This window comes from Lissotriton helveticus, chromosome 5_1 (genome assembly GCF_964261635.1).
Source record: "Lissotriton helveticus chromosome 5_1, aLisHel1.1, whole genome shotgun sequence".
Lineage (NCBI taxonomy): Eukaryota > Metazoa > Chordata > Amphibia > Caudata > Salamandridae > Lissotriton > Lissotriton helveticus.
In genome coordinates this window covers 497,899,300-497,920,187 of record NC_136065.1, presented here as the reverse complement: position 1 = coordinate 497,920,187, position 20,888 = coordinate 497,899,300, and the positions used below count along the sequence as shown (strand labels likewise).

The window sequence follows — 20,888 nt, the reverse complement described above, 5'->3', positions numbered from 1 at the left end:
ACTTACCAGCATTCTTTCAAAACCCGCAAACGGTGGCGGAAAGAATGCTTCATACCTTAGATGTACGGAGGGCGTTGATGTACTACATAGACAGAACACAACCCTTTAGAAAGACAAAACAACTCTTTGTTGCCTTCGCACCACAACACAAAGGCAACCCAATTTCTAAAGCAGGGATAGCCAGGTGGATTGTTAAGTGCATCCAGATATGTTATCAGAAAGCCAAGCGCACTTTAACAATACCCCCCAGAGCGCACTCCACACGCAAACTGGGGGCATCCATGGCTTTCCTAGGGAACATTCCTTTAGAGGATATTTGCAGAGCAGCCACGTGGGTCACACCACATACCTTCACAAAACACTACTGTGTTGATGTGCATTCCAAGCAGCAAGCAGCTGTAGGACAGGCTGTTCTCAAGACACTTTTTCAGGTTTCTGCAGCTGGCACGGGCAACCGCCGCTGATGGAGGGACTGCTATGTATTCTATGCTAAGATATGAATTTAGCAGCCCACATGCCTCGAACTGAATATGCTACTTACCAGTATGCATCTGTTCTTGGCATGTAGGGCTGCTAACATTCATATCGCCCGCCCTCCTCCCCGGTGCCTGTCGCAGCTGCAGATATACTATTGTATTTATTCATTAGCATGGACATCCTTTACACTTTCACTCCATCTCCTGCCACAATGGCGAAAAACAATCTGGGGATGGAGCCGATGCCCATGCGCACTGTAGTCCAGGGGAGGAGCCACCTATCTCAGGATACTTCGAAGACTCTTCCAGGACAACAATGTGCAATCATCCGAGCCCAACACTAGGCGGCGATCTAATGCTAAGATATGAATGTTAGCAGCCCTACATGCCAAGAACAGATGCATACTGGTAAGTAGCATATTCATTCTTCAGACACCTAACAGTACAAAAAAACATTTGAAAGGTATGATTTGTTTGCATTCAATTTATAAACACTGAGTTTCAGTATAACCACCCTGCTCGCTGAGTTTGCTTACAGTGAAGCAGAAAACCGAATACACTCTTTGTCTGACAGTCTATACATTGATTTGTGGAATTAAGTTGGACTATGTGTTTTTAGAGACTAATTGTGTTATTTGATAGGCGACTGAAGTGGGATAATCAGTTGCATACAGAAGTACAGAAATCCAGTGCCTTTACACAGATTCTTACAAGCAAGTGACAGAACATCTTTAACCTTTTTAATGAGCCATTGCTGACACAGGAAATCCCAGCCCATTCCTACAGTGCTCAAATATGTGGCCTGCAAGTACCTGCTCCATCTGATCAATCACTTTTTTCTTCTCTGCACCAGAGACTTCTGTGGCCCAAGCCTCTCTTGCAACACTGTTCCTTCAGGGCCACAGATACAGTGAAAGAGGCTTGATTGTTTATGCGGAGTCATTTTCTCCTAGTGATTTGGACATGAGGTCCTGCAGTACTATGTATCTTCTTGCCAGATGTCTTATGGGAGCTATTCTCCATAGCAGATAGTAATTTGTCCTATACTTTGAAGGATCTGACGACAGTTACTTCAATACAGTTTGAATCTCCCCTAGATGAGGTTACTAATGCTCCACAAAATGTCACAAGGTCCCTTGCCTTGATAGGGTGCTCATCTGTTGTTATAACTAAAACATTGAAAAATGTTTTAGTTCATTGATGTAGCTGATATCTCCCCTGTCTACATGGTGTGGTGCTGAGGATATACTGATATTTAGAACGTTTCAAGGGATAACCCAGAAAACTATTGCCCAGTGAGTTTGATAAATTATATTCAGAAGATCTACAGTAAACTGTTATTAAGTTGATTGGAAGATTGGGCCAACACAAACAACATTGTTACCCCTCTTCAAGCTGGCTTTTTGGAAAACGGAGCATTGTCGACCCGGTATTTAAATTTCATCCACTAATAACAAAATAAGTTATCTTGAGCAATAAAACTCTCTCTATTGCATTTTATTTCATTTGAAAATCTGAAATGCGCCTACAGTGTTTAAAGAATAAAGCTTTGAGCTATGAACAAGATGCCGCAAAATTAATAATAAGGTCAGGTTTGGGCACTGCCGTGGAGGTAAGACCAGTAGGTTCATCTGTGACCATTTTCCATCATGCCTAGTTACAGTCTACCAGATTATCAGGGATCCCCGGCCAACCTAATAGACATTCAATGGCTCTCATCTCTTTGAAGGGAAGGCTGATTTGGACATGGAAAGATTCGAACAATGGCGGACTATGCCACCTTCCTTGGAGTCTGTATCCACCGCCAACCTGCAGGTTTCCATTGAAAATGGCCTTTCTGCAACAGCAGTCTTCCCAACCAATATACCAGCCAAACAAATATTTGTACCAGTAGTGGGCATGGTGGTTCCTGAAACTGCTGAGGCCAGCAACAGCCCTCTTCCTCCTCTCCCACCCCACTCTCGAAACTACTTTTAACTTGATCCTAAAGGGGCACTTGTGGGCTGTGGGTCCTATAGATAGTCAAATATGGCAACACGCTTCCGTTACAACAATTCTGGTCCCACCCCCAAGCAAGAGGTTTCAGCTTTGGTGAGAAAGGGGGCAGTGGAACTGTCCCAGAACACTGGCGAGCACTTCCTTCTTCTGCATCTTGGTATAGGTCTCTATCCCATTCTCGACCTTTGGGCCTTGAACACCTTTCTCCGCTAGAAGGATTCACGGTGCTGTCTCTTGTACAGAGTCCTCTAGGCTGTAGAGCTAGAAGACTGAATGATGTCCCTCAACTTGTAGGGTGTGTATTTCGATATATTACTCTTGCAGTCACACACAAAGTACCTGTGTTTTGTGATTGGGTTAACCTGCTACTAATTGGTAGTCCCCCCCGTTTGGTTTGATATCACTACAGTGATGGCGGTGGTTGCAGCACAACTTTGCAGGACTGGGGTCTCTGTATTCCCATTCTTCTATGATTGGCTGCTGAAGGTTAGTGTATCACTGCTGGTGTCAGACCGCCTGAGTTCCACAGAGTGCTGCTCTTTGATTTGGAGTCCTCCATCAACTTGTCAATGTACACCTAGAGTCCTCTCAGCACCTCCAATTCAGTATAGTAGACTTGGACACAATAACCCTCAGAGCCTTACTTCCGCCTCAGAGGATTTGGGACGTTCAGGCTATGATCCTGATGTTTTGCGAAGGAGCTTTTCTTCCAGCTCTGACAGTCCGGCCCTTTCTGCATTTCCAGGCCTTGAGCATTCTCCTGGTCAACCACACACATTGGAATATGAAGACCCTTCAGTGGTGCCTTTGCCTGCAGTTGGCTCAGCATTGGGGTGTTCTGATAGGCTTGGTACTGGTTTCTCCAGAGACTGCACTAAAACTTCAGAGGCAGTGAGGGAGCAGTTGATGTGAATATGGTCTTTGTCTGCCTCCAGGGGTAGCCATGATCATAACAGATGCCTTCAATGTCAAGTGGAAACCACTTCTGAGGAGTTTGGAGATTTCAGGCCTTTGCTCACCGAAAAAGCATGAAACACATCTATTTGCTCAAACTCAGGGCAATCCGTCTAGCCTTAAAGATGATCCTCCCGTTTTATCTGCGGGCATTCTTTGCAGGTGCTTACGGACACCATGACTAGTATGTGGTACGTCAACAAGAAGGGAGGAGATGGTTTCCACATTTTTTCCTGGAAATTCTACAGTCGTTGTCTTAGCTCAATCTCATGAATACTGGCTGATTGTCAGTCATCTGGCAGGTTCCATTAATGTGCAAGCAAATGACCTCAGGTTGTACAATCCTATCCAACCACAAGTGAAGGCTTCATCCGGAGGTAGTTCAGTACATCTTTGTTCTTTGGAGCACTCCTATGGAGGACTTCTTCTACATGGCCGTAAATATGCTTTACCAGCTGTCCTGCTATCTCCGGATTGCACCACAGAGCTCTAGGGGAGGTGTTATGTCTGATACAAGACTTTCTACTACATTATGCACTTAACCAGTTAATGCTTTGGTTTGCAAGGAAAATAAGTCACAACTGGGTGCTGATTTATTTTTACCACCCCAGAATGGCCTAGGAGGGTGTGGTATGTAGATCCTTTTCCATTCAGGGCAGACCTCTCACAATCAGAGGGGAAGGTCTTTCACTCAAGTTTCTAAAGTCTTCATCTTCATGCATGAAGACTGAGAAGAGCAATTTCAGTACCTTCGACATACCAGTGGAAGTAGTGAACGTAATTTTGTCTGTGTGCCACCCCTCCACAAAATCTGTGTATTCTGGACGTTGGTTCTGTTTTGTTTCTCTGTGCATAGGGGAGGGAGTGGATGTCCTTAAGGTTCTCCTTTCAAATATGTTGCAATTTATGCTTTCTTTAGCCCGCAAGGCTTTGTGGTGGGCCCACAATAACCCTCATTATTTAAATCGCCGATTGCCATGAAGGCAGAGGGCATCAGAGCCCTTTCCACCATGGTGAAGGTTGCTTCCTCTAGGTTGTCCGGAGGTGTTCCTATTCTAAATATCCATTGGGCTGTGGTGTGGTCTTGGGTCCACATTTTCCCCAAGCATTACTGCCTTGATTCTGAAGTTTGTAGACTTTGCCTCATCTGTTTAGCAGGACTTTTTGTTTAGACTATTTCCACAGACCTTCCACCATGGAGGTTCTGGTTTGGTATGGATTCCGCAGGTGAGCACGCTACAGCTAGACGCATACATTAGAAGATCAAGTTACTTACAGCCGCTAACAATCTTTCTATTGGATACTCTACTTGCAGGTTACTTACTGATAACACCCGCCACCCCATTCTGAGGAATGGTCTTAAGTTCATCCACAATGTCCAACTTCAGTTTTGATGCCCTGTATAAATGATCGATCTTGTTGGTCTCATCTCCGCTTCATGGGTGTTGAAAAAACAGACAAGGTATTGACACTATGGCTGTGTTTATCTGGTTTTGTGGCTGTCTGTTGGGTCCCTATAGTTGATCGCCACCTATCAGTGCTAGAGACATGTTTAGATTTTTGTGGCTTGAATTTGGCGGCTTGATGAAATTCAAGAGGTGAGAAATCTGCTGGTAGATAGTATCCATCATAGCGATCAGTACCGAAGGCTAATAATTTGTACATCAGCTTTAAATCCCTAGTATTGTGGTTGAGGAAATGAAGTTCTTCCGCCTGCGAAACCTATAGAGCTGTGTTTCTAGATCTCATAGAAGACCTGAAAAGACACTTATTGACATGCCTACGCTTTGTATGTTCAGTGCTGTTCACTCTGTCTGTATAGCCTTTCTCTAGATTGCTTCTCTGCCTAAACATCTATCCATAGCTTTGAAGGGGCAGTATCAATGGTGTTTTAGGAGCCAGCTATTGTGATCACATGAGCTTAAAGTGACAGCATCCCATTTACTTATTTTTTTTTAAGAATGGGCTGTCAAATTATTTATCTAATAAGTTTAATGTGAAATACGGGTGGTAAAATTGCTTTCTTTAAAATTCTCTAGTTGATAATATTGCTAGATCTTGGGGAGGCAGGTACAATAAATCTGAACTGTGATTTGTTGGTCAAAATAAGACTGAAACTGCAACTTATTTTTTCATAACTTGTCCTGCCTATTTGGCTTATCAAAAGATCTGCATTGTACCCATCTGTAGTTCCACATAGATAGGGGACTGTAAGAAAGCTGTGCCATAGATAAAATCTCCCACTCCCTTTGTCTATAAGCAGTTTCTAAATACTGAAAGTTATGAACCATACTAAATAAAGGAGGATTAGATGTTTTGCAAAGTAGACTTGAGATATATTACAGCTGAGGCTGACCTAATTATCTGTTTTGTTAAATTATTGTACCAACGTATTGCCCTTATCTGTACAGATCTCTAATGTCAATATGAATTTTATTATTGTAATTAGTTATGTCACTTTTATGGCAATTGACTCAAGGTAATTTGATAAATCATTATTGTTTGAACTAGAGGATTACTTATGAGATGCAGCACAGTTATCATTGAACCAAGGTAATTTAATAATTCACAATTTTTAGAGTAATGGAGTGATTTGTGTGTGAAATATCTTGCAAACGTAGGCAAATGTGTTTGTGTACTTAATTACATTGTGTAAAGTTTTAACTTTTTTATGTTTTATAACTAAAACAAACAAATTTGACTATTGAATTTATTATTAGATTTGTTTTACACAAGTTAGGTTTTTGGCATCATCACATTGTACAGAATTTTGTTGTAATTATTTTGGTTCGTGCACATACCTACATAGAATACTCCACTAGGATAAATAACATAACCTCAGTCCCCTAAAAAAGCACAGATCCGCCTCAAATTCTCCTGATCATTCCCATTAAAGACAGTGCATGCGCTTGCTGAAGAGGAGGAAAAAGGGTAGTGTTCCTCCATTAAAGGTGCATACCTATGGCAAGAAGTTTTGGGGACTCTTCTGACGAAGTCTATCTTTTATGGTCAGTATCTTCTTGAAAAAAGTTTTTAAAAGCAATTGTGTGCAAACAAAAATAATTATCCATGTCGGGGCCTCATTGCATTTTGAAAGGCTGGTTTAAAAGAGCTTTGAAATGTACTACTAAGTTAATCATTCTTTGTTTTCAACAGAATTTCTCTTCAACTGGAGAAAGTCCAAACTATAATGTGAAAAAGACAGCAAGTGCGGAGGAGCACAAAGTTGTCGTTTCCTCATTGGAGGGGTTATTCATGATGCCCTCTTCCATAACAGGTATTGCAAAGCTAAAGAGTGAGCCTATCCTCAGTACGCTAACTAATCCAGAGGGAAAGCTAGTTCATTCACCTGCTTTGGATATTCCCGACAGTCCAGGTAAGGAAAATCTTCAAGCATGCTATTTAAGCTGGAAAAAGCACCTTGTATGATTAAGTACTTTTTCTTTATAGTGTTTTTCAAGACAGTGACTAGTTGCATCACCTCGATACTGTGCATTTGCAAGTGCCTACTCAGACAGGGCCGGGTTTAGCACTGGTGGCGACCAGTTCGAGAATCTTTGTTGGCGCCCTCCTGTCCACGTAAACCTCCTTCTCCATTAATTCCCTCACTACCATGCTTCACCGGTGCCCCTTATCTCTCCATAGCCCATCTCTCACTTGCATTTCATTTGTTTTATAGTGCTGCTTATGCCAGTGTAGGGTGTCAGAGCACTTTACATCACACAGGCATTAGTAATCCTTTATGGGTTCCAGAGTAGAGTGCTACTTGCCGAAAAAGAGCTTTGACGCCTCGTCAGGCGTAATACGCGCTATATAAATGCAAATATAATACAGTACAATTATACAGAGTCAATGAATCATGAGTGTGAAATCAGTCTATAGGAAATGTTACATAAGACAATGAGGATTACAAGGTGTAGGAATCAAGTCACAGATACTAGTAGGCAGTATATTTTAAGAGTGTTTGATCCGGAGAAGCAAAAACTCTGGATGTAAAACATGCCACGTGGTTGGCTTTACGAAGAAGAATGCATTTCTACCCAAATTAACCCTTTTTAGCAACATTTGAATAATGAAAGACTGGGGAAAAATATAACGTCCTAACCTAACCTGCTTTTTGCATGCAGCTCTTTGATGACAGTTCATAGCTCACTGTGCTATACTAGTGTCGTAATTTATGAACTACAGTAAAATAAGAAATCTCTGTGAAAAAAAGCAGTAACCTACTGAGTGATCCACACAAAATTAATTTTTTTGATTTGTGTGGTACACGTTCGTTGCAACAGGCATATTAATCCACTTCTCTACTTATGAGTAGAACCTGCCACTACACAAAACTCCGATCTCTCTCCAGCAGGAACATTAAATACCTGTAACTTATCAAGACGCAGATCCCTGAACCCTTCCCCTCCCACATACTACCCACCACCAGCAGAAGCGGCTTCACCAGTTGCACCTCCCCAGAGCCAGCTCTGTATTCAAGTGTTGGGAAAATGTGGCTGCTCATTACAGTAAACAATGAATACTTAAAAATGCAATCAATAAAGAAAGAACAGGAGACAGGTACAGACGTGGGCAGTATATCAAGGGGAAGGAGGAGTGTAAAAGTGAAAGCAAACATGAAAGGTGGTGACCAGCAAGCAAAGATGGAGATGATAAGACTCACAAGAGAGATTTAATAGTCTCAAAATAAGCAGAGTGCCTAATATAGGAGGAGCATAAAGGTTAGGAAATAAAGGAGTAGGGGACTGAGCAGAACAAAAAGGGTGCAGAGAAGATCTCATGTGCAAATAAAATAACTTTTACCTGCAGCACGAACTAGAACAACTGTTATGGATGCCAAGGTATTATATATCCGGAATGTCATTTTTTTGTGATGTATAAGAAAGGTAAACACAAAAAAAGAAAAAAACACTACAGCCAAGTAGAGATTACAAATTTCAGCGTGTTTAAATTTTGTTTTCCAAATTGGATCTATAATTTACTGGAAGAATAACAATCTCCTCTCTCAACTGCTAGTAGTGCTGACTATTTTCTGCTCACAGCGAGTATTTAGTCAAATTAATCTGACCTACAGGGTCAAATCCTTTTCCAAACATCATTGTAAATTCAGTTACAGGAACTGCAGGCCTTAAACCCGGGCATCCCTCATGCACCTGCTCGGAGTCGAAGACTCGAAACATTAAGTCAACAAAAGTCGAGAAAAACGTAGTAAAAAAATGACTGAGGTACTGCTCTTCCCGGATCTGCGGTGACTGATGCAGAAAAAGAAAGAACGGATGTCAGCGCGCGAGGGCGGCGTTTAAGTAGCTGCCTTGACGTCATCCCGGCGACCAAGACGACGGACGCAGAGCCAACCGACCGACGCCACCTTCCGACGCGCAGATGTACTGCTGACGAAAAAACTTTCCGGATCCAGCCTGATGCTTGGGGGTAATCTATAACTAACGTGTTTCTTTCAGATGAGCTGCTTAAAGCTGCCAGCTTACTGAAAACCATAAACTGTGTCTGTATCTCTCACACCTCATCATCCACCACATTGGTAAGCACCATGTCACATAACTTAATAAAGGTTCCTCAGTTGTCATCAAACACGACATGAAAACCCTTCCCACATAGGATAATAAATTAAAGACTATGACCTTCCAACCACACAACCTACATGGCTTAGTTTGCTGCTCATGTAGGCAAGCACTTCAGAGCCAATTCTATCAATGAAGATCTGATGATGAGGAACCAGCTGATGTCGGTTACGGATCTGCACTGCGTGTGCCTCATTTGCCTGGAGCGCGAACACGACCCCAAGTCGTGCTCCAACTGTCAGTTGTTGACACCAAAGGCTTTGCAGGAGCGATCCCGAAAGCTGCTTGAACGCCGACAATCGGATCTGCGCTGTTCAAGGTCTCAGTCGAGAGGGAGGTTGAGGGACCGGTCGCGGAGCCATCGCCATTCCGACAAGTCATCGAAGTCTTCGCACTCTGGTCAGGTAAGTCGAAGCTCTCCGACTTCTCCTCGTCGGTCGGCCTATCCGACGAGGCCCGCGGGTGGTGCCCCTCCTGCTACTCCGTGTACGGAGCCCGACACTTTGACTCCGAGCTTCCCTCCCTTTCCGGGACCCTGAGCGACCCCCACCCAGCTTCGTACATTCTACGAGGCGATGTATGCCATCTTTGGGCAGACCGACCCCGTCGGCGCGCCTTCGGGCCCTGCGGACTCGGTTGGGGGGCCTAGGTTTTTTCCAGTGGCGGTTCCAGTCCTGGCACCGCAGGCCCCCCTTGGATCCAGGACTGGATCTGGATCGGCACAGGTTGACCTCATTACACCCTCACCGGTGCCGCTTCCTCCGGCACCACTACCGCGTTAGGCGCCGATCGGCGTCGACCTCGGCCTCCATCCCGACGTGGACATGGAGCCGGACTGGCGTCGGCCGACAACGGAATCGGCGCTGATGGGTACACTTGTCCCTGTGTTACAGCCATTTTCAGCATCATTGGCAGCCAGAGGAGGGTGAGGAGGACTGGGAGGGGTCAGATGATCCTTTAACTGACCAGCTAGATACTGAGCAGGACTGGAGAGAGGACCTGAGGGATGCCTGTGGTCTTGACACTCCACCCGACCTTTGCATGTTGTCTCCTCCTACCATGGCTACGGAGGAGGGAGCGTCATACGCTGTGGTATAACATAGGTCGGCCGAGGCCGTCAACCTCGAGCTCGACCTTACTGAGGTGCTTTAACCGGCAGCAAGCTCTTTGGAGCCCCTCTTGCCATTAATGAGGCCCTCACAGACGTCCTTTTGGGCACGTGGTCCAAGCCCAACACGGGGGCTCCAGTGGACAGGATGATCGCCCGACGCCATCGCCCGGTTCCGGGCGACCCCTTTTTTCTCTCCCAACACCCCACCCCGGAGATCTTGGTGGTCCAAGCCTCCACCTCCAAAAGCGCCTTCCCTACCGCTCCACCGGAAAGGGAATCCAAGAAGCTGGACCATCTTGGCAAGAAAATGTTCTCTTCCGCCAGCTTAGGACTGCGGTCCATAAACACAGCATGTCTCTTGGGCTGTTATTCGCACTCTGTGTTGAATATGGTGGCACAAGTGCTGCCTCAGTATCCATAGGAGGCCCGGGCAGTGCTCTCCCAGGCTGTCACCGCTGGGAGAGATGCAGCAAAGCTTACAATACGTTGTGGGCTGAACACCGCCGACTCTCTGTGCAGGACCCTTTCAATGTTGGTAGCGCTTTGCCCCTATACCTGGATGAGGTCAACTGGCTTTTCGGTGGATGTCCAGAACACCTTGATGGACATGCCCTTTGATGGCCGTCACCTTTTTGGCGACAAAGCAGACAACACCCTAGAGAGCTTGAAGGACTCACGGGCTGTGGCCAAGTCCTTGGGCCTCTCCACCCGTCCGGTGCAGTCTGCTTTTCGCCACTTTCGTGGCTATGGAAGGGGTGCCCCGGTACGTCCCACCCAGGACCACAGGCTGCAGCAAGTTACCCAGTCCACCAACCCCGCCCCCCCAGCAGCCTCCATACCCTCCTAGTCACATCAACCTTCTGGAGCTCTGGGCTATTCGTCTTGCACTGAAGACATTCCTTCCCTCTGTCGGGGGAAGAGTAGTGCAGGTGTTCAGGGACAACACCATTGCCATGTGGTATTGCAACAAACAGGGCGGGGTGGGGTCATGGTCCCTATGTCAGGAGGCCCTCAGCCTCTAGACATTGCTGGAACATCAAAAAATTTCTTTGGTGGTTCAACACCTGGCAGGTTCTCTGAACGCCAGGGCGGACGAACTCTACCACAGGTGTATGATGGATCACGAATGGCATCTTCACTCGGAGGTGGTGCAAGGTCTCTTTCAACCGTGGGGAAAGCCTTGGTTAGATCTATTTGCCACCGAAGAGAACGCGCATTGTCAGCTATTCTACACATTGGAATTTTCAAGGCAGCACTCAGTCAGCAAACGCTTTTCGTTGCGAATGGAGTTGCGGTCTGTTGTACGCCTTTCCGCCTATACCACTTCTGCCCAGGGTGCTGAAGAAGATCAGGCGCAACTGGGCTCAAGAAATTCTTGTGGCCCCGGATTGGGCGCAAAGAGTCTGGTATCCCGAGCTGCTCAACATGGCCATCAATCCTCTGATCAGACTGCTTCTTCGGGAGGATCTTCTGTCCCAGCAGCAGGGACGGTCCTCCACCCGAACCTGTCCAGTCTACACCTACTTGCGTGGAGATGGCGCAGCATCACTTGATGTCTTTCGACCTGCCTCCGGAAGTCTGTGACATAATCTTGCAGCCAGGCGTCTCTCTACAAAGATGGTATACGCCTGCAGGTGGAATACATTTGTGGCATGGTGCACAGCAAACGCTGTGGATCCCCTTTCTGCCCCTCTCTCTGTTCCTTCTCTCTTTAACCCAGCAGGGCTCTGCTCTGGGCACTATCAAGGGCTATCTTCCAGCCATCTCTGCCTTCCGAGAGGAGAGGTGTGGCGCCGCGGCCAGGGCGACTGACGCTGCAATCTGGGGATCACGGTTCGATCCCCGGCTCCGGCGGCAGGTTAGCCCAGCACCATGTGACTCTGGGCAATAGCTCGCTTAATCTTCCCGACGGCCCCCAGCGCCTAGAGACCCTTACGGGTGATTGTGCGCTTTACAAATGTGGATTATTATTCCTTCTGTTGCCAGATCAGCCTTCTCTTTTCAAGTCCCCAGTTGTTAACCGGTTCCTAAAAGGCTTAACACATTTTTTTCCTTCAATCCCCTTTGTTATGCCTCAGTGGGACTTGAAACTTGTACTGACTTATTTAATGTGCGCTCCCTTTGAGCTGCTTCATAACTGTCCCTTACGTCTCTTGACTCTTAAGATTGCTTTTCTGGTAGCCTTCACTTCTGCTAGAAGGGTGAGTGAGCTCCAGGCTTCTTTTCTGTCTGTTCATCCAGATAAGGTGGTTTTCGGACCCGTCCTTCCTTCTTTCCTAAGGTAGTCACTGCCTTCCACATTGGGCAGACCATGACTTTGCCCACCTTCCTTCTCCCTCCACATCCTTCAAAGGAAAAGGAGAGGCTCCACTGTCTGGACCCAAAACGTGCTCTCCACTTCTATCTGGACCGCACAAATCAGTTCTGGGGGGATGATCAACTTTTTGTTGGTTATGTGGGTGCAAAGAAGGGTCGGGTCGTACACAAATGCACCATTTCTAGGTGGGTCGTCTTGTCCATTAAGGCTTGTTACTCTCTAGCTAAAAAGGAGCCTCCAGTCGGGCTACGCTCTCATTCCACCAGGGCTACAGCAGCCACTACTGCCTTGTGAAGGGGAGTGCCTCTACATGACATATGTCAGGCAGCCACGTGGGCATCGCTGCACACGTTCACCCAAGACTACTGCCTAGACAGCCAAGTCCTGAGAGACGTCTTCTTTGGCCGTTCTGTTCTCCAGGATTTTCTGGTGTGATCTTGGTTCGCATACCCACCACCGGGGTTGGTATTGCTGGGGTATCTATTCTAAGGTAAGGAATCTATAACTAACGTGTTTCTTTCAGATGGACAAGTTACTTGCCTACGGTAACGATATATCTGTAAGAAACATTAGTTAGTTATAGTTTCCTTACCGCCCCACCCTTCCTCCCCGATCTGCGAACTGATTTCTAGGTTTAAGGACATCCTTTCAGGGCCCTAGTTTTGTGCACCAGTGGTCTGTGTGTTGCATGGTTCTCCCTTTCTGGCGTGGAAAGTCGTGTACAGAACTGACGTCAGCGCGCGAGGGCGTCGTCTAAGTAGCTGCCGGGACGTCATCCCGGCTACCACGATGCCGCCGACGACGCGCAGCCGACCGACGCCACCTTCCGACGCGCAGAGGTACTGCTGACGAAAAAGCTTTTCCCATCCAGTCTGACGCCTGGGGGAAATTCTGAGATAAGGAATCTATAACTAACTAATGTTTCTTACAGGTATATTGTTACCAAAGGTAAGTAACTTGTGCGTTACCGACAGATCGCCCCTCGGGATACACTCCATCTCTGGCCTACTCTCCACGTGCACACACTGTCAGCACTGAAAATGTGTTTCTGATGGAACGGACACCCTTTCAATTTTGCCCCCAGTTTTGCGCCAAGAACCTGCACATTGACCAATATCTTGTGTGCAATCTCTGCCTTTCGCTCGATCATCGTGAAGCCGATTGTGATGCCTGCAACTCTTTCCGCTCTCCCAAGTCGGAGGGCGGGACAACGGGAAATATCTCGTAGATCCTAAGACAACACTTCTGTCATTTTCGGGGAAGAGCAGGTCCAGGAAGAGCATACTGCAGAGGAATATAAGCAGAACTTTTGTATCGAAGAGACTTCCTGCTCCAACGTGGAGGACGAATTGAAGTAGAACCTCCCACTCGGACAGCGTGTGAGTACCATCAACCCTGACCCTGACCCTGTCCCTGTCCCTCTACCTAAAAAGAATTCAGAATCTGCACTTTTCCATTACTAGAAGTTGCCGGACTACCACTGCCATCTGGCTATGGTCGGATCTGAAAAGTAACTTTGCCTGCCCCACCCTCGGGCCGATCATCAAACTATCTACCAAGGTTATATCCTCTGTTTTGGCCTCAGACCAGGCACATACGTCAGTGTCCTCTCAATCTTCGGATCTGACCCAGCCTCTGATTGCCTCCGTCCGGCCAAGAAATCCTGCTTTTAAATCTATGGTTCCGAAACCAGCTGAACCTAATTCCTCAAAGCACTCTTCGGTTCCACAATCATTGTAGACGAACATTTCTAAAATTTTGAAACATTCCACAGTTTCTGTGTGTCCTGTTGGACCTATCCACGAAATTATGGAAATAAAATCCAGATTCAACAGGGAACTAAAGAATAGTGGCCTCTCCTCCACCAAAGAGGCAATTGTATTTTGAGGAGCATTTGGACACTCCTTTGCCATAAAAGATGAGGTCAAAGTACTCTGCTACCAATCCTACTCCTCATCCCTAATCTCCTCCTCCTCCTCCTCCTCCACCACCACCTCCTCCTCTGCCACCATAATCTCCAATCCCACCACCTCCTTCTTCCTCTCATGCACCTCCACATCATGATCCAATAGATACTACACCTCCAGGTTAACCTAGAGCACACACTCGGGGTATGGGGGACCCATTAGGAGAGCCAGACCCATGGGACACTTATGATACTGATCCCATGATCCAGATTTATTTATATCTAGCTTGACCCTCCCCACCTAAGGGTGCTAGCTCCTACCAACAGGTTATTGCCAGGGCAGCTACCTACCATGGTCTCCAATTACATAAAGAATCTTTAGAGGAAGACTTCCTTTTTGACACCCTATCTTCCACACACAAGGACACCCAGTATTTACCTAGGCTCCTTGGTATGTTGCGCCATGCTGAGGATATTTTCAAAGAACCCATCTGTGCTAGGGTCATTAGCCCTGCGTGGATAAAAAATATAAACCAGCCCCATCAGACCTTCTATTAATATGTGGGCAGGTTCCACTATACACTATAGTTGCCACCACTTCTCATAAAAGAGCTAATAGTCAAGCATCTGGAGATACGCCACCACCTGAAAAAGAGAGTTAGCGTATTGATGCATCTGGCAAACCAGTAGAAGCTCAAGCAGCTAACCACTGGCGTATTATCAACTCACAGGCTCTCCTAACGTGCTATGATAGGGCCCACTGGATGAATTGGAAGAGTTGTCACAACATCTCCATGAGGAGTGTCATAAAAAGGGGATCTAGATTGTGGCAGATGGTCAGGCCATCACTAATAACAATCGAACATGCCTTAGATGCAGCAGACTCAGCCTCACGAGGAATAAACACCAGTGTCCTCCTAAGGCGTCCTGCTTGGCTCAGGTGTTCCGGCATTAAGTCACAAGTGCAACAAGCAGTCCTTAATATGCCCTTTGACAAGGAACATCTTTTTGAATCTCTGGTGGACACCACCCTAGATATAATTTAAAAAGATACAGAGACAGCTATAGCCATGTGTGCCTTGCAGACTAATACATCTAGAGGTTACTTTTGTCACTCAGGGTACAGGGGCAGATCAAAAATCCAAACACCGAAGCCTCCACTTCCCAAAAGAAGCAGGGACAATCCACCTTCTCCAAAGGTTTTTCCAGTGGCTCCTTTAAATGTGGTAGCTAAACGGGCAGAGGTGTTTCCAACCATGGAACATCCTCCACTACCAAACAGTGACTGCCTCATCAAAGCCAGCATTCATCACCAATGTCAGCAACACATTCAGTTGACAGAAGATCTACTTCACAACTTGGGGTTCACCATCATTATCCCCAAATCTCACCTTCAACCTCTTCAGATACAACCATACATAGGGACAATACTCAACACACAGTCGGGGTTAGCATATCCCAATCCAGCTCGGATACATTTTCAAACAACTCTATCTCACCTCCAGCCGAACAAAACTCTCACAGTTCAGACTGTCATGCATCTACTGGCATTGATGGTGTATTGCATTGCCATAGTCCCACACGCAAGACTACACATGCACCCACTGCAACAGTGTCTCTTTCGCCAGTGGTCTCAAGCACAGGCTCATCTACAAGATTTAGTGTTGAAAGCCTGCCACACTCACTGTTCTCTGCAATGGTGGAATACCAACAATCTTTGGAAGGGGCAGCCTTTCTTGGACCCAGTGCCTCAAATATTCTAATCCTAGACGCATCAAAAACAGGCTGTGGAGAACATTTCAAACACCTAACAATAGAGGCAGTTTATATTGGTAGTAAGAATAGAAATCAGGGGTGTACAAAAGGCCTCATAGAAATAGAAAAATGAAAAAAAAAACATTTGCTGTGTGGTCAATTTGTGACTTATTGAGGAGTTGCTGGCTCTTTGTAGTGATCATCGGCACTCCCATCTTGAATTCACAAGTTTTGAGAGATTTGCAAATTTGACAAGCATCATCAAAAAAGTGAACACACATATAAGGCATAACTGGAAATGTTTTTGAATACCAGAGTGACGCTGTATTATAAAAGGAATAGGTAAGTAATTTTTAAACTAAAAACTGTTTTCAAACTTAAGTTTGAAAAAAGGTTTAACCAGAGAGCACAAAATAAGCTAACTATTATTATGGGTTAGGAAAGTTGTCATAGGCTTTTCTGCGCAGGGCATGACCTTGCAACTATGCTATTTAGCCAGCCGCCACTGTGAGCGGTAAAAGCCTCACACGGTAGTGGTTTGATAACGGCTAACCCCTGCTGCACAGTGGTAGTTGGAGGAACTAATTGTTAAAGGGCCTGGCCACAGTCCAGACCTTGAGGCAAAGTTCCATTATGCATGGCTGAAGGTCGAGTGCTGCTGGGATTGTTCACAGCAGTGGTTAGACACACAGGTGCTTGACCGCAGTGATTAACTGCATGGCGTATAGCCATGTGGGTGGTTAGCCACTGGGCCTTTCCTACTCTCAGTGCATGGCCAAAGGCAGAAAGCATGATCAGCCAAGTTGGAGGAATGGGTGATGCTCACCTTGGATATCAGCCACAAAACAGTTGATCCCAAGCCGAAGTTCTTCCTTAGTGTGGCTTGGGCGCTAGAACATTTGGGTGGGCAATACACATAAGGTGTTAAATGCAGAGTCGGTAGCCTGCAGGGCCTGGCTGCAGGCTAGTTCTTAAGATCAAGTCCTGCTGTGCATGGCCTAAGGTAATTGCACAGTGGTGGTTGGAATGATTGGGCATACTGGCTTTCTACTGTTGCCCTTTTGAACTTCCAGCTAGCTGTTCATCTCTTCACTTCATTTATTCTGAGGTACAGGCCAGGAGTGTGAGTTCCTATTCTTCCTTCATAATATCAGGGTCTAAAAAAAAGTTATTTAGGCCCTGTAAGACTTGTGGAAAGTCCCGACTATATTCTGAGGACCCACATAATGAGTGTCTTTATTGTCTATATCAAGACCACAAGCCCAGAGAATGCAAGTACTGTCGTACGTTCTTCTCAAAAACTCTCAAGGACCATGAGGGTAGGCTGCTTCTCTGGCTGCAAAAGAAAAAAGCAGCAAATTGAATCTGACGAGAAGCCCTATACCTCCTCCAGGAAGAGAAAAGAAGAAGGGTCTTTTTCGCCTAAGGACCCTAAAAAAGCCAGATCTCAGAGTAAGGAGAGGATTGAGGCGAACAGAGTCAAGAAAGACCAGCCCGGTCCTTCTTCTCACCAGAGGTCTGGTTCTGCTCCTCCGTCGACACCTCATACTCCTTACAGAGATTCTTCAGCTGACAAAAACTGGTTGTCGATTGTCCTGTTGAAGAAGAAATCTCCATCTACGGACTTCGTCTCCACTGCAACTGGAGCTTCGTCAACGGGTCCATCAGTGATGCCTACTACGCCGACGGTCAAGACGATGGCGGTGGTGGTGTCACCGTTGACCGGCTGCGGCTAGACCATCTCCGTCTGCAAAAGTTTATACGTCGACGGTTCAGCAGGTTCGTTCTTCAACCGTCGCAGTCAGTTGTGCTGTCGACAAACCTGTTGACGACCCCATCGATAAGGGAAAAACTCAGTCTACTTCTGAAGCCAATGCCTCCCCTTCTGCCGTTCAGGAGGCTCCCACTCCTGTATGGTAGGCTGTACACCTGTTGCAGAAGAGCAAGACCATTCCTCTACTTGTGGTAACTCCTGCGCAAAGTCAGGATGACCGCTACCAGCAACTAGAAGAGGGGGATCTGCAGTTGGACCAAGATGTCCATGATGAGTGGGACGACTATGTGGCTCCTACTCCGCCTTCTCTTACTCCGCCTCTAGCCGACTCTCCGCCTGCCGATATTGGCGGGTTCCACGATCTGCTGGAACGCACTTCTAGGCTGCCAAGCAGACAGAGTGTTTTTATGTGACTTTAAGCCTACAATGCAGCGCTCCTCTCGATCCATTCCTATTATAGATTTCTTATGGCAAGTGGGCCTGAAGTTGATGAAGACGCCAGCTTCGGTACCTGTAGTGGTGCCGAATTTGGACAAAAAAATACAGAGTGCCCGAAGAGACTCCTGCTTGCCTGATTGGTCATCCCGACCTGATTCGGTCATTATGCAGACGACTCAAAGGTGATCGAAGAAGCCTTCCTCTCCATGTGCGGCTCCGTCTGACAAGGAAGAGCGCTGATTAGACAACATCAGAAAAAGGTTCTCCGCTTTGGCGGACACTGCCATCAGGGCCTTCAATGCCATGGCTATCCTTGCGAGCTATGACCGCCAGATGTGGTCCGACATCTCAGCCTTGCTGGAGTTCCTTCCTGAGGATAAGAAAAAAGAAGCAAAGGAGGTGCTGTCGAAAGGAGAAAGAGCCTCTTCTGAAATGATTGATGTGGCTATGGACATTTCATCAACAGCCTTCAGGCAGATGGTGGGAGCAGAGGTATTGAGATGGCAGGGGTGGCTAAAAGCTACAGCGCTCCCTCCGGAGGTTCAGGCCAAAGTACTAGACATTCTGTTCGACGGCGAGCTTCTCTTTGGTAAGCATGTGACTGAAGCGCTGCAGTCAGTTAAATCGAATACTGAGACGACCAAGTCTTTCATTAATCTACAACAGAAAAGGTTCCCTTCCTTCCGTAGCAGAGGTCAATATCTCTCTCAGCCCCAGCAGCGTTTTTAGCCATACTATTGTGACGTGGGTGCAGTAAGGGACCGGGAACTCTTTCTGGTTAGATATGGTTTTATTTTGGTTAAAATTTTTCTGGTGTGCGATGTCAGTCTTTCCTGAGCAAACACTGCCGGATCCGTGATGGTGATATTCTATTCAAAGGGTCTACCGGAATATCCTTCTTCCGTCTTCCTCTGGCTTGGGTAATCACTTGGGCTCCTCGCCGGTAAATTGGAAAAGAAAATAGAAGAGAGGCCGTCAGGACTAAATATTCTTCTCTAGGGACCCAGGGGGAACCCTGTAAGTGATAGGGCACCGCTGTTCTGTGAGCTGTACAGTATAGGACGTGCAGAGGGTTCGTGGTGAGGATAAAGTGCAAGGTGGGGGGGGGAGGATGCGGGAAGAACGGGTAAAGGAATATGTACACGGTATGTACACGGTATCTACAATGGTGACAGTAGCTGTCTGCGGCGCTAAGGAGGAGAGTCTCCCCGCCTCCCAACCCAGCCTGCCAATCGCCGCCGTACCTGTTTCAGCCACACTCTTCCCTGGCACGGCGCTTCGCAGAAACGTTGGACTCCTGGCTCGCCTTCTCTCTCGCTTCCTGGTCTCAGCTCTCGTCACCGCTACCTCTCCGCCATGTTCCGGCTGCTCCCTCCTGGGTGTCGTCAAACGCCGGCAGATGCACTTCCTGGGTTTTCTCCACTCTCGTTGTCCCGACGTCATATACGGGCGTGTCCTCGGTTTCTGTACACGCCCAATTAAAGACGCCTTCTTCGTTTTCCTCCCGTCTTCCTAGCAGAGACCATGTTGAACAGTCGTCCTGAAGGGAAGGAGGGGAGGGATGATCAGCGATCCACCATTCTTTGTATGGTGTGAGTTCTTCCACCCTCCGACCCTCTCCGTCACAACTATCAACAAGGGTTTCGTGCTCAGTACTCTTCACAGCCCTTTTAGCAAACCTCAACACCAGCCTACCCTAGAGCAGTGGCACGTCGATCCCAACCATCAGGAGGAAGGGCTCATGACTCTAATAAGAGACAATGAGGATCCGCAGGCCCCTGCTACCATACTTCCACTTCAATTTAGCCCACTTGTTCCAAATTTTTCAGTCAATGGAAGCTTCATTCTTCAGACAAATGAGCGTTAGACGTATCCCGCCACTGTCACACCCTAGATTTTGTTCAACAGCACCACGAATTTGCCTCCACAAAGAACTTCCCACCGTCATCTCCACAAATTCTCAAGAAATAAATCCATTGGCTCCTTGCCAAGCAAACAATCGAAGAAGTGCCACCCGATCAGCGCAATCTGGGTTTCTATTCTCGCTTCTTCTTGATAAAGAAAAAGATGGGAATGTAGAGGCAGATAATGGATTTCAGGTTATTGAACAAGTTCATCAAATCTCAACCCTTAAGAATGTTGTGGCTCCAGGAAATTATGCTTCTCATGGATGCGGGGGACTATATGTCCTCTCTGGATCTTCTGGACGTGTATTTCCATGTTCCTATTCCATTAAATTGCATGACAAAAAATGTACCCAAAATACGCTAAAGTAGGGTGTTGCCTCGCTTAGAAATAAATTTGCTTTACACCAAACAACACCATAGGGCACAATGCCTGCAACCATTGTAAAACGCAGAAACATCCGACAATTCTGGTGAATGACCTGTTGCACAGTCACGTTTTGCAATTTGTTCTAAACTATATGCACAGCACCAAGTGTTGGCATCGAGAATCTCATGACCAGCAAAAAGGGCTCAGCATCTTAATGCTCTGGAATACTCATTTCATAATCACTAGGACTTGTCTCTATGTTTGTAATTATCTTCTTGTTGTCCGGGCCAACCAAGTCACTTT

General features: G+C 46.6%; 1 protein-coding gene across 2 annotated transcripts in view; it reads left to right on the top strand.

Moving 5' to 3' along the window:
* The window catches only part of VPS13D (vacuolar protein sorting 13 homolog D), a 2,979,414-nt gene that overhangs the window by 734,572 nt on the left and 2,223,954 nt on the right, over window positions 1–20,888 (top strand). For both annotated transcript variants that reach the window (XM_078642819.1, XM_078642818.1), the window contains exon 26: window positions 6,585–6,804. In XM_078642819.1, the coding sequence (XP_078498945.1) occupies window positions 6,585–6,804 (220 nt within the window). The remainder of the gene's footprint in view (window positions 1–6,584; window positions 6,805–20,888) is intronic.